Below are 13479 nucleotides of genomic sequence, written 5' to 3' on the forward strand. Positions count from 1 at the left end.
CAGACTGTAGTAAACAGATAAATGGAAGCAGAAGATGTCTTTCAGTCATCAATGCACACATTCAGCGACACACAGGAGCTTTTTCAAGCTGGGCACCATTTCATCCACAACACCTGTCTCATCAATCAGGAATCAGAATCAGAAATACTTTAATAATCCCAGGGAGAAATTACTTTCATTACATGACTCCATCTGTAATAGAGTGACTATAGGACCAGTTTGATATAACACAATTTCATACAATATATGTAATTAGGATCAGATTTATGAAAAATATTTTAAAAAATATAATACAGCCTACCTCTTTGGAGTATAATTTTTTTCATCTGCATGCAAATAAACTTAATTGCATTTCTTCAGTTATTATAATATATCATATAATTTGCCATGTCAATCCAACACTTCTGTTTCTCGTGGTCAGTTATGGAAGTAGCCTACTGCATAACAAATAAACCTAACAGCCAAAAAACGGCTATCAGTCTTTTTTAAAAGGCATGTAATGATGCTTATAAATGTCAGGTGAAAATGCTGTGTTAGTAAAGTAAAATCCTGCTGACAAAAACTAGAACTGTTGCATGGACAAACCAGTAAAAGTCAGTAAGTAAAAGATGTGATTATCCATCCATCCATTTTCTGTCTCTCTTATCCCAAGCTGGGTCCTCCTAGAGTGATTCTTATTTGTTAATTTTTTTTCACGGCACCAGTTGCTCATTTTTAGTGAACTGAAAATATACAGTTGCTGAAAAAATCTGTAACAACATCTGAAGAGAACAGGCGTTTTAACGTGCATGTGCTATATTTCGTTTTTCAGAATGGTAAAATACAACTGCAGTACTCAGAAGACACAGCAGATGGCAGCATAACAGCTTCTCCATTAATAACCATTGAACAAAAAACTCCTTCATATTTCAACAACATCCATATGACATTAACATGTTAGTATGGTACAAATCCCTGTTGGATGTTTTTGACTCTTTAAAGACAAAAGGGGGTTAAAATCAATACTAGTTGTGTGATCATAAGTTGTGTCTTATGAAGTTGCCCCCTTTTTTGGTATTCAAACTCAGATGTATTTATAATTAGAGGAAGTTGTCAATTTTTTTTTCTAAAAAGAAAAATAATAAAGATTTCATTAAATTCAAATTGTCTTTTTTTCGAATCTCTGCATAGTGTTGATTGATCTAGTTCAGGTTTAATCAAAATCAGAACGGTACAATACAACTGCAGTACTCAGAAGACACAGCAGATGGCAGCATAACAGCTTCTTCATTAATAACTATTGAACAAAAAACTTCATATTTCAGCAGCATCCATATGACATTAACATGTTAGTATGGTACAAATCCCTGTTGAATGTTTTTGACTCTTTAAAGACAAAAGGGGGTTAAAATCAATACTAGTTGTGTGATCATAAGTTGTGTCTTATGAAGTTGCCCTTTTTGTTGGTATTGTTTTTAAAATGAGAAGAAATTTTCCAATTTTCAGATTTTTTCTCAAAAAAAAAAAAGACAAAAAATGAAGATTTCATTATATTCAAATTGTGTTTCTTTCTGAATCTTTGCATAGTGTTGATTGATCTAGTTCAGGTTTAATCAAGTGGTTTAAATTTCACAGTCAAGTGCCCTTTAAATTTGTAGGGAAGTCATATTTAAATGTCAAATCATTCTGGCTTAAACATGTATATAAATGTACTCTTTATCAGACTATATTGTCCCAAAATTTAGAACATTTCTATTTAAAAAAAAAAAACCTGTCTTAAAATCTGTGGGTTTTTTTCATTATCTTATGCAGGCCAGTTAGTTATACGTCAGCTTGTGCACCGAAATCCGGCCAATCGTATATCAACAGTCATCAGTCAATCCATTTTTTTTTCGGTCATAGCATCTTGATTCATATGTTGCAGCTAATATATGCAATAGTTGAAATAAGAAATACTGGAATAGTGCTACTTGGTCCCAATGTAATTTCCCATTGGGAACCTACTAGCACTAAGTTGCTAACTGGTTAGCAAGATGCTTCTGAGACACCGGCCACAATTAAACATGCTTGGGAAATGAAACGTTTGGAACAGCCGTTTCCCTTCGACTTTAACATGGGGCCATCCTGTCACTGTACATGCCGCTGTTGTCTGGGCTTTTTCAGGTCAAATTATATTCTGGCAGGGCTTGCCTCTGTCACTGGTCTGCTTCATACCTTTTATGGACAGGAACTCTAGGCGTAGCAAAGGGCCAGTTGGGTCCAGTTTGTGAACCAGCAGATATTGTCTCTGCTTTTTGAAGATCACATGGTTTGTTGTGTTCAAAGCCAAGTGCGTAGCAGCCGGGATGAAAATGAGCTCCTGCAGGGAGGCCATGGTTCTGGACAGGAAAAAAGGTGGTGTGTCCCCTTCAGGTTAGAGGAGAGTCCTGCCTCAAAGTGAAGAGTTCAAGCATCTTGGGGTCCTGTTCATGAGTGAGGGGCGAATGGAGCAGGAGACTGAAAGCTTCCATCATGAGTCTATTATAGTAGTCTATTTTGAAGATAGCGCTGAGCAAAAAGGCAAAGCTCTCGATTCTTACCCTCACCAATGTTCATAAAATTTAGGTTTTGACTGAAAGACAAATATCTATAATATAAGTGACTGCAATGAGCTTCCTTCACAGGGTGGTCAGGCATTCTCTTAGAGACAGGGTGAGGAGCTCCGCCGCCAAGAAGGGACCCAGAGCAGAGCCACTTTCCTCCCAATTGAGAAGAGTCTGTAACAATCTTGGTTCTGTTGGTTTTCAGTTTCACATTTATCCATGTTTTTCTTTGTTTTTAAGCTTTATTGGTGTGTTCTAGACTTATATAAGTTTCTTAGATTTTTCTTTGCATGTCCTCTGTTGCCCCCTAGTGTTTTCTTTTCCCTTGGCTTCCTCGTCATCTCTACTCACACCTCCTTATGAGCTTGTTAGTCCTGCCTTTGTTTAGACAGCCATAAATACACTCCCTGTGCAGTCCCTCAGTGCTAGTTCCTCGTCTTACTTCGTCTTCCCCTGGCTTCTCATGATTGTTTTCCCCTGATGTCTCCATGGTTCTAGTTTGTGTTTAATTTTTAAGTTGGATTTTTTAAATTCCTGTTTAGTTTAACATTTATAAGTTGGATTTTTGGATTCCTGTTTTGCTACCTGTGATCATTCTATTAAATCTGCAAGAACTCACCTCAGCCTCCCTGCCTCTGCATTTGGGTCCTCACAAAAACTTCCAACCAAATCGTGACAGAGTCCACTGATTTGTCTTGGACATCTGCTTCCAATACTCCCTGGGAGCCTCCCTCAGGAGATGTTCCAAGAACTTCCCACCAGGACGAGGCCCAGGGACAGCCCAACTTTTTGAACTTCCCTTAAATGAGCTGGAAAATGTAAGTGCCAGTATCAGCATTAATGCCTCTAAGGTTATGTTGTAGCAAATAAAATGTGTTTCTTTCACTCTCAGAATGTTTCTCATTAATTTGTTATATAAGCACGTTTTTTATTTTTCTTAATATATTCGGGCAACTTGGCGTTTCTTGTTATTACATTGACATTCATTTTTGCCATCCAAAATATTCATATTTTTTTAATGTTACAAAGGTGATAAGGTCTTGTCCTCATTCCAATAACACTATTGGTTTGAAATTTTCATTTTGAAAGTATTTCGCTAAGTGTCCTATAAAGGGTTAAGCGAGATACTAACAAAATAATTTTTAAGGTTGTTGTTTTACTTTTTCACGCTTACTACTTTGTCTTCTATGGTCATCCTGTTTCATGTGGGCTGATTTCAACTGTGGATGCTGACATTAGCATTGCAAACTTCAATACTTAAGGTGTCCTGTTTAAATCCTTCCCGACTGCCAGCGGCAGAAAACAAAGTAGATGTAACTTCTTGCACTCCACAAATCTACATCTGCTCTACACTATGCATGTTTCCTGTTTGGTACCTTACCGCCATTGTGGAAAACAACTCGTGAAGATGGACCAGCTAGAAGAGCGAGGTGCGCGAGAACGCTGGGACCCTTTTTCCACCTGGATCCCCGCTCTTTTTTGCCCTCATGTCCCTCCGTCATCATACAAACTTGCCCCCACTTGTTCACCGCCTCGGTCATATCTAGATCCACAGCTAGTTCATCATTTTTCCTCTTGCGTTGTGGCGTGGAATAACACAGCGCAGACCATGCTTCAACATTGAGCAAAAATCAAAAATATCTGCAACAAACTTACTGTGACACACTGCTGCATGGGTATAACAAGCCCTTTACTTGTAAATGCAAGGCTAAATTCACCTTTCTAGATTAACTCCTACCTTAGAGAACCTAAAATACGTCTCATCAGGTTAGTACCATATCTGTTGTGTTGGCAATCAATAACTTTTAACTTCGATAGCTCTATTGTTCAAGGGGAGCTCAGACTGCTATATGGGACTCTCTAAAAATGGTCCCAAGCAGGTTAAAGGTCAGGACGGCAGAGGCAATGGGTTTGGAAAGGCACCTTTGAGTTGAAAGGCACTAAAAAAGTATGGAGCTTTGTCAACAAAAAAAGCAACGGATTGTAAGTAGGCTTGAAAATTAGTATTATAAAGCAAGAAGTTTGAGAAAAGCAGGTGTTTAAATAGTGTGTTAAATAGTTTAAACTAAGCAAAACATCTCAGTTTTTTTCAGTCATAGTTTTTTTTTTTATTTGTTATTAATGTTGTTGTTTCTGAGCCATTACAAAAGAGCCGCTTAAAGGAACAAGTCTATCTGTATATTATTATACTTTTATTTAGTTACTGTTGAATAAATGTAGGGCATTCAAATTTGTGTTTGGGCTTATTTTTAGTTAAATACAAAAACGTAACAAAAACCTTTAAATCCTGTAACTGCAGGTTCATCATCCCCAACCCTTATATCAGGGGTAACCAATAAAAAATCAGCGGGGTCTGAATGAAGAAAATCATCAACCAGTAAAGGTCTGGAGACATTTTTAATGATCTGTTACTTTAAACAGAAATTTTCATTAAACAATTGTAAAAAATAAAGACATTTTTTAAAATAGGGAACAAGAATAGTTTGGTACACATCTTCCTGATTCACTTAAAAAACAAAAAAAACCTGAACTGACCTTTTTTCTTTTTCTTTTTTTCTGGCTTAATGAGAGCAGTGGGCTTCAGGCTGCCCTGCAAAGCTTTAAATCTAGGTTTGAATGGAGACAAAGCCATTCTAAACCACATATCAAGGTGCTCATTCTGAGCCTGGATCGATATATTTATTTTTGATTCTGTTCATGTGGAGAATCCTGCTTCACAGCAGCAGGTTGAGCCAAACATACTCTAAATGTTCAGGCTCCGCTCCAGTCCGGCCAGGTCAAGATCCGATATTGCAATCGCATCAAACAGGAAAAATAACGGCGAGAAGATCCAGGTTGTCCAATTAAAATATAGTAACAACAGATTGGTAACTACAAATTAGAGCATAATTCTTATATATTTAAACAAACTGATGCAAAAGATTGGATGCAAACTATTGGTACTTCAACAGACCAGGAAGCAGATTTCTCCTCTCCATTAGAAACTGCACATAAGCTGAATGCTGATGGGGATTTTTTTATATGTAATTCTAAATTAGGCGTGTATTTCTGCTTGTTTTGCTCCTATGAATTTAATGATAATATCGCGCATGCTCTCCTTGAGCTCCGAGGATAAGTCGGAGCGCAGGAATACGGGAGGAACAGCGGGAGTCTGTAGGCCAGGGGTCACCAACATGGTGCCTGCGGGCACCAAGGGGCCCTCGAGGACCACAAGGGGTGCCCTTAGAGAATAGAACAGTGAGCTACGTTCGAAATTGAATTGTATTCTGTTGCTCTTTTTTTTTTAATAGGGTTGTAGAACATTTTATCATTTAATCATATATAGAATTTAAGCATTTATAGAGATTTCAAAATGAAAATGTTTAAAAGAAAATTATAACTTTAAAGAAACGATAAAGATATGTTTATAATGTATGAAGTTTAGGTGAACATTGACCCTTGCCATTCATAGGTCAGTATTGGTAGCCCTTTCTGTGACTCAGTGCCCCTGAATTAGCCCTCAACTGTAAAAAGGTTGGTGACCGCTGCAGTAGGCTTTGCTTTGCAGGAGGTCTGGAGCAAAGCAGGGTGGAGTGGAGACTGAGGATGTGGGATTTCAGGGTAACAGGAGAAGCAGCGCAAGTGATGTTTCCGGACTGCGGTCCGCTAATCCATGACCTCCTCTGCCTTATAGTGTCCCCAAATTTTATTACAAAGTTACACCCTTGGTTTACAGCCATAATGAACCAGAGAAAGTGCTGCAGCTAATGAGTTTTCTTAACTTGTCAGGTTATTGAGGTTGTCTGACATTTTTTGGACTTCTTTTTGTGATAATGCATGAAAATTCTAACACTTTTTCTAAAGGATAAAGTCAAACATTGAATGCCCGACCCAAACAACATAAAATTTTAAGTTTAAGGACTTTTTAAAGCTGTATGCATGTGAACGGCTACCTGAGCAGATAACCTTACTAAATACATGTAGACAAAAAACTAGAGGCAAGTTGTGAATAACAAGACCTTTAAGACCACTAAACTAAATCAGTCATTGCTCTGAAATTTGCTCTCCATGTTTTCAAAATGAAACATAAAAAAACACCATAGTAAGGTAGAGTTTTGCATACATTATTTCTGATTACATTTCCCACTGTAATTATGAATTAATCCATTTACCCAGGAAGGTAAGAGCAATATCTCATTGCTGGAACCTCTGTTCTCAATTGAAGACACAATTAAGACTTAGAAACTAACAAATTAGGGAGATATTAGATCCACTTGGATCTGATGATATTTTAAGAATAAAAATCTTAACCACTCAAAGAGCAAATGTTCACAGTAACACCTTCAAGACTCAGTGAATTGAAATAAAACAGAGGCAAGATTCCATGTTCTTTATTTGCTAAGGGCGCAATGCTTTTTTTTTTGTTATATTTCTGTGCACAAAAAAAAACCTCACAAAGTGAAAGTCCACATCGCGACTGTAGCTCCAGAATTCAACGTCACACCATGGCCAAAACAAAAGTCGGCAAAAAACAGGGCGCAGAACTCTGTACAGTCAATATCTTCTTTAAAAATAACACAAGGACAAAAATGTTCCTCTTAAATCAAATTCTATTTTTAGTGAAATACAACAAAATAAATTCTATAAAATAAGAGCAAAATATTTAAATATAATACGGTGGGCAGAATATTTTCATTTGCAGGAGTATTTGGTATGTTTTAGACAAAAAAGAAATTCAAAAAATACACGCATTCAAGTTACCAATTAAATACAGTATTTACTGATGTTTACCTTTTACTCCTACAGAATTACAAGTTAGCTCAAGTTGCAACAAGATTAACCGGCCTCTTAAAAAAACCCTGCTGTGGGAGCTTCACGCAGTGGAGCGAGGAGAGCGTGGGGGGGCCGGCGGCTGTTCGGGATCGTCCCCTCCCAACCGCAGCCGGACGCCAGCCTGACCCAGCTCCACGGAAGAGAGGAAGCTGATGGCCGATGAGTCCGTCTACATCTATGCTCTATAGAAGAGATAGAAGCAAACCACACGGTCTAACACACCAGAGAGCCCGCTGCAGCAATCCTGTTGCATACGTTTGTGTTTCTGTATTCCTATAGATGAAAGCTAAGCTGTCTAACCCACCAAAAAAAGACTGCCAAATGTGGAGTTGGAGGATTACAATGTTCAATTGAAAAGCCACTTATACATTGGTTTGAAAATACCGCCCTCGTTGTACATAGGGGAAGATGAGTAGAAAACAAAAGAAAAAAAACCTAAGGGTAAACAGCACCCCCCTGTGGAGGTTTGGATTAAGAACAGCTTCAGGTTGTTATGAACACAAGTCTTCCCTTGGGCTACACTAATCTGGTGAGAAGCCATGCTAAATGTTACAGCATTATTAACTAGAGCTTCAAAAAGGTCTGAAGTAAGAACCAGAACAAACAAACAGGGGGAAAAAAAAGAAAGGCAATGAGTTTCAGAACAATGTTGCATCACTGCTTTTTCACATCAACCGAACACCGTATAAAGTCCACCCAACCGTTCCTTATCTCACACTAAAACAAACCACAGCTTGTGAGTCGATTTGGCATGGGTTATAAGGTTGCCAAGGAGCTTAAGTAGAATTATTAGAATTATGATAACAATTAGTCCTTCGACAAGTTGAATGACCAGACGACGTCCGATGGCAGGACAAACTTTACTGCAGAGCATGGGTGATAAAACAAAGAGCAGGAGTTGTTTCGTTTTTTTATTTTTTTAAGTTTTTTTAAAGTTTTTTTTGGGACCTTTTCTTATTTATAGTATCCATTTTGTTTTTCATATCTGCAACGTCTCCCAACAGCAACCCACACCGAGTTAAATGCTACTTGGGAATCTGAACAGTCAGAAACATTAACATACTATTTACACCTTTTCGTTGTGTAGATAAGCGCATCAGCATCGTCGGCTCTGGGTAATTTTTGTTTATATTCAAACTCTTGTCCGCTCCTTCGCCTCTGTAGTCGCCAAGCAGGCCCCCTGTCACGCGCTCAGGCAGCTCCAGGCCAGGGAAGAGCACCTCCTACAGGCGGCCTGGAGAGGGGTGGTGGTGTGAGGCCCGGCTCTGCCCTGGCCTTGGGGCCGGCGAGAGACAGACAGAGAGGCCCGGTGAGGTGCCTGTTGACCGAAGGATGAGAGGAAGGTGAGCAGGACGATGGAGGCTCGAGGCACAGCAGAAGGGATGGGGAGGGGCGAGGTTACTCCTTAGGCGGGGCGGGTGCTGGGGTGGAGGTCGGGGCGGGGGCAACCTCCTCAGTGCCCTCCCAGTTCTCTTGTGCTCGTGGCCCCGAGCTGGGAGCGGTACCGGGGCCGGGAGTCGGAGTCTGGGTCGGGCCTGGAGTCGGCGCGGAGGCAGGACCGGGACGTTGGGGGTTGTTCATGTGCTGAGCAGCGGGCCCGGTGTACGGCTGCCCATGAGGGTGGTTGTTCTGTTCGAGAGGAGAGAATGGACCACAAGTCAGGGTGTGGTTTAAAAGAAAGAAATAAATCAACAGCTATGGCGTTTTAGGAGGCAAAATCAAAGGGAACGTTTTCATGATTCTATCAACTTTTTCAGACGGGATGAAAAGTCTCCAAAAACCCAGTTTTCCAGGCCTTACATTTGCTGTCAAACCAACTCTGGATCGGGTAGCTCTTATTCTTTAACTTCCAATGCTCTCATATGAAAAAAAGAAAAAAAAAATCAACCTCTAAAATAAGCTATAAAAACCAGAAGTTAAACTGGGATTAAACCATTAATGGTAATTAACAGCAGAGTTCTGTAAGACACAAAATTCTTATGAAACCAGAAGTTAAACTTTCAAAGTGTAATACATAAAAAACTGAAATACACACTACAATGGAAAAAATCTAATTAATTTTTTCTTAAAATAAGTGCATTTATTCTTGGATTGAGGAGTAAAAAAAGAGACATTTTGCCAATGGAACAAGACATTTTTTATTTAAAATAAGAAAAGACAATTGCATTGTCTTAACTCAAGTACATATTATCTATTAATCTTATATTCTAGAGTAAAAATACTCATTCCATTGGCAAACTATCTCATTTACCTACTCAAATTAAGGGTAAATACACTTAACTTAAGACATTTCTACATGGTTTTTCCCAGCTTTCTGTTAAAGGAAGAGGTGTTTTCCAGCATCCCTGTGTGTTTACAGGTGCTGGTCATAAAATTAGAATATCATGAAAAAGTAGATTGATTTCAGTAATTCCATTTAAAAAGTGAAACTTGTATATTATATTCATACATTACATACAAACTCATATATTTCAGATGTTTATTTTGTTTAATTTTGATGATTACAAATGACAACAAATGAAAATCTCAAATTCATCATATCAGAAAATTAGAATATTACTGAAGACCAATAAAAACAAAGGATTTATAGAAATGTTGGCCAACTGAAAAGTATGAACATGAAAAGTATGAGCATGTACAGCACTCAGTATTTAGTTGGGCCTCCTTTGGCCTGTATTACTGCAGCAATGCGGCGTGGCATGGAGTCGATCAGTCTGTGGCACTGCTCAGGTGTTATGATAGCCCAGGTTGCTCTAATAGTGGCTTTTAGCTCTTCTGAATTGTTGGGTCTGGTGTATTGCATCTTCTTCTTCACAATACCCCATAGATTTTCTATGGGGTTAAGGTCAGGAGAGTTTGCTGGCCAATTAAGAACAGGGATACCATGGTCCTTCAACCAGGTACTGGTAGCTTTGGCACTGTGTGCCGGTGCCAAGTCCTGTTGGAAAATGAAATCTGCATCTCCAAAAAGTTGGTCAGCTGCAGGAAGCATGAAGTGCTCTAAAACTTCCTGGTATGTGGCTGCGTTGACCCTGGACCTCAGAAAACACAATGGACCAACACCAGCAGATGACATGGCACCCCAAACCATCACTGACTGTGGAAACTTTACACTGGACTTCAAGCAACGTGGATGAAGTGCCTCTCTTCTTTTCCTCCAGACTCTGGGACCTTGATTTCCAAAGGAAATGCAAAATTTACTTTCATCAGAGAACATGACTTTGGACCACTCACCAGCAGTCCAGTCCTGTTTCTCTTTAGCCCAGGCAAGACGCTTCTGACGCTGTCTGTGGTTCAAGAGTGGCTTGACACAAGGAATGCGACAGCAGAAACCCATGTCTTTCATACGTCTGTGTGTGGTGGTTCTTGAAGCACTCACTCCAGCTGCAGTCCACTCTTTGTGAATCTCCCCCACATTTTTGAAGGGGTTTTGTTTCACAATCCTCTCCAGGGTGCGGTTATCTCTCTTGCTTGTACACTTTTTTCGACCACATCTTTTCCTTCCCTTCGCCTCTCTATTAATGTGCTTGGACACTGAGCTCTGTGAACAGCCAGCCTCTTTAGCGATGACCTTTTGTGTCTTGCCCTCCTTGTGCAAGGTGTCGATGGTCGTCTTTTGGACAACTGTCAAGTCAGCAGTCTTCCCCATGATTGTGTAGCCTATAGAACTAGACTGAAAGACCATTTAAAGGCTTTTGCAGGTGGTTTGAGTTAATTAGCTGATTAGAGTGTGGCACCAGGGGCCATCAATTTTGAACCTTTTCACAATATTCTAATTTTCTGATATGATGAATTTGAGATTTTCATTTGTTGTCATTTGTAATCATCAAAATTAAACAAAATAAACATCTGAAATATATGAGTTTGTATGTAATGTATGAATATAATATACAAGTTTCACTTTTTAAATGGAATTACTGAAATCAATCTACTTTTTCATGATATTCTAATTTTATGACCAGCACCTGTATTGGCAGGAACCATGGGAATTTGTTTTCTTTTTCAATGTAAACCAGGGAAATTCCTCTCTAAGTTTGATGGTTTCTTCAGAGAGCATGCTGTCCATTTTTCATCAGTTACATTTTTTTTTTAACAGTCTAAATCAACCTAACCCTAACTTTAACCGATAGATGTTTAAGTTAGATGTCTTCTTAGAACCATTTGTGGTTCATATCCATTCAAATAAACATTGTAGGATCTTAATCAGGAATCTGAAGACAACAAGACTCGTAGCTCATTAAAATATCTTGAACAAAACATAAAATGATCTATGGTCAGTTCATTTCTTTAAAGCTCTACACTCCAGATCTCAAGTTCAAACAAAAATCCTGCATTAAAACTAAAAGTCATGGTAAAACTGATGTTTTTCCTTCAATCACAAAATATTTGGAAGGAATCTCAACTCTATGTACTGTGAACTAACATGCAGCCTGAAGTTTTGTCTCATTACAAACTGCCAAGAAACATTTGTCTTCGGATTACATCTGATCCAAACAACACTAAAACATCATGAATAGCCACGGTAACAGTTACTGGACACAAGAGTCTTGTTACAGGCAACAGGCACCACCTGTTCTGCTTTCGTGAAAGGAAGACGAAAGCCCTCGGATCCTACCTGCTGGAACTGGGCGGTTCCAGGAGAATGAGGGTACAGAGAGGTGTCCTCAGGAGGAGAGGAGTCTTGATCATCAGGTGCTTCCTGTTCATCAGGCTCCTGCAATATAACAGATTAAGATTATCACAAATCAATTAAGTGCGATACATGATATCAATGTTACACTAAGCTTCAGTGTTTTACTGAGAAATGATGAGTAGGTGGAACAAGAAAGTCACATTTCCTACTTTGTGGTTTTACTTAAATTTGATTTAATGTGTTTCTGTGTGGGTGGGTGGATATCACACCTAAGTGTCTCTATATGCTACTTGTAATAACAGCCCATTTCTATAGAATTGATCTTATTGCAATTTTTATTTTCTAGAAATATCTAGCTTGTTAAAAGCATTAGTTTACTGCAAGCAGCATATAATAATTGTTGACTGTTATCGTGATAATAGAGGATGTAATAAGAGAATCTGAGGAAGATACAAAGATCCTTCATAATCATAGCTCTACATTCTTGTAAGCTGCTACTTGAGATTAAAAGTAAACTTTTGCCATTTCTTCTGTACGCCCAGCAAAGGATGAAATTAGCTGGAAAAAATGTGTGATGCAAACTTCATGACATGCAAACGCAAAAAAAACTAACGCACTAAAAAGCACTGCTACCAAAGAATTGATGCAAACAGTGAAATGGAAGCAAAACCCTTCAAATCAGCAAAACAAATGCAGACCAACAAATGCTGCAACCACAGGCAGGAAATGATGCAATAGTGAAAGTGACAGTAAACTCTGAGGGAATGAAACAAATAAACCATTTCAGACCAGAGTGTTACTTGCATCATTTTCTTTCTGTGGTTGTGGCCTTTTTTGGGGGGTTAGTTGAAGCATTTTTGGTTTGCATTTGTTTTGTTGATCGTAGGTTTTTTTTTTTTCTGCTATTTTTAGTGACTGCAGCATCTCTTTTGGGCAGCATTTTTTCTGTTGCATTTATTTTATGCTGGCATGCTTTGGAGTTTCCATCACGTTTTTGCAGCCTGTTTTGCAGTTTACTGCACGTTGGCACCTCTTAGCCACTGTAATTTTTTGTATTCTGCTATATATTAAATAGGAATACGCTAAGGTTTTATCTGACTGGGAAAAAATGGCAAAGGACAGGCACTTAATCTGTCCATTTCAAAATGAGAAAATTCTACATTTAGAAAAATCATGAAAAATATTGATTTTTTCTTTTTCATTAAATACCAAAAAAGGTTTAACTCTTATTTTAGATTAACGCAATGAAGATTTATGGAGTTTTCTGTTCACTTTGATAATAACATCACATAAAATTCAACAATTTATTACAGAATTAATGTTTTTAATATGAAATGTAAGTATAATAAAACTGGGGCAGATCAGCCTTTTTCAGTGAGCAGGATATGGTTTTTAGTTACTCTCTATTGTTAGCTCGCAATATTAGCTCAAAAGGGGGTTTGATTCAGAAGAGCAGACTGTCAGTCCCTCACA

At 38.5% G+C, this 13479-nt stretch overlaps 1 protein-coding gene across 7 annotated transcripts in view; it reads right to left on the reverse strand.

The window, feature by feature from the left end:
• Positions 1-6915: 6915 nt before the first annotated feature.
• Positions 6916-13479, reverse strand: part of usp9 (ubiquitin specific peptidase 9) — a 42695-nt gene continuing 36131 nt past the window's right edge. For all 7 annotated transcript variants that reach the window (XM_038284797.1, XM_038284794.1, XM_038284793.1 and 4 more), the window contains 2 exons: positions 11989-12087; positions 6916-9002 (listed from right to left, as the gene is read on the reverse strand). In XM_038284797.1, the coding sequence (XP_038140725.1) occupies positions 8772-9002; positions 11989-12087 (330 nt within the window). In that variant the 3' untranslated portion in view covers positions 6916-8771. The remainder of the gene's footprint in view (positions 9003-11988; positions 12088-13479) is intronic.

The sequence above is a fragment of the Cyprinodon tularosa genome, unplaced genomic scaffold (assembly GCF_016077235.1).
Source record: "Cyprinodon tularosa strain WSP-4 unplaced genomic scaffold, ASM1607723v1 ctg202, whole genome shotgun sequence".
Lineage (NCBI taxonomy): Eukaryota > Metazoa > Chordata > Actinopteri > Cyprinodontiformes > Cyprinodontidae > Cyprinodon > Cyprinodon tularosa.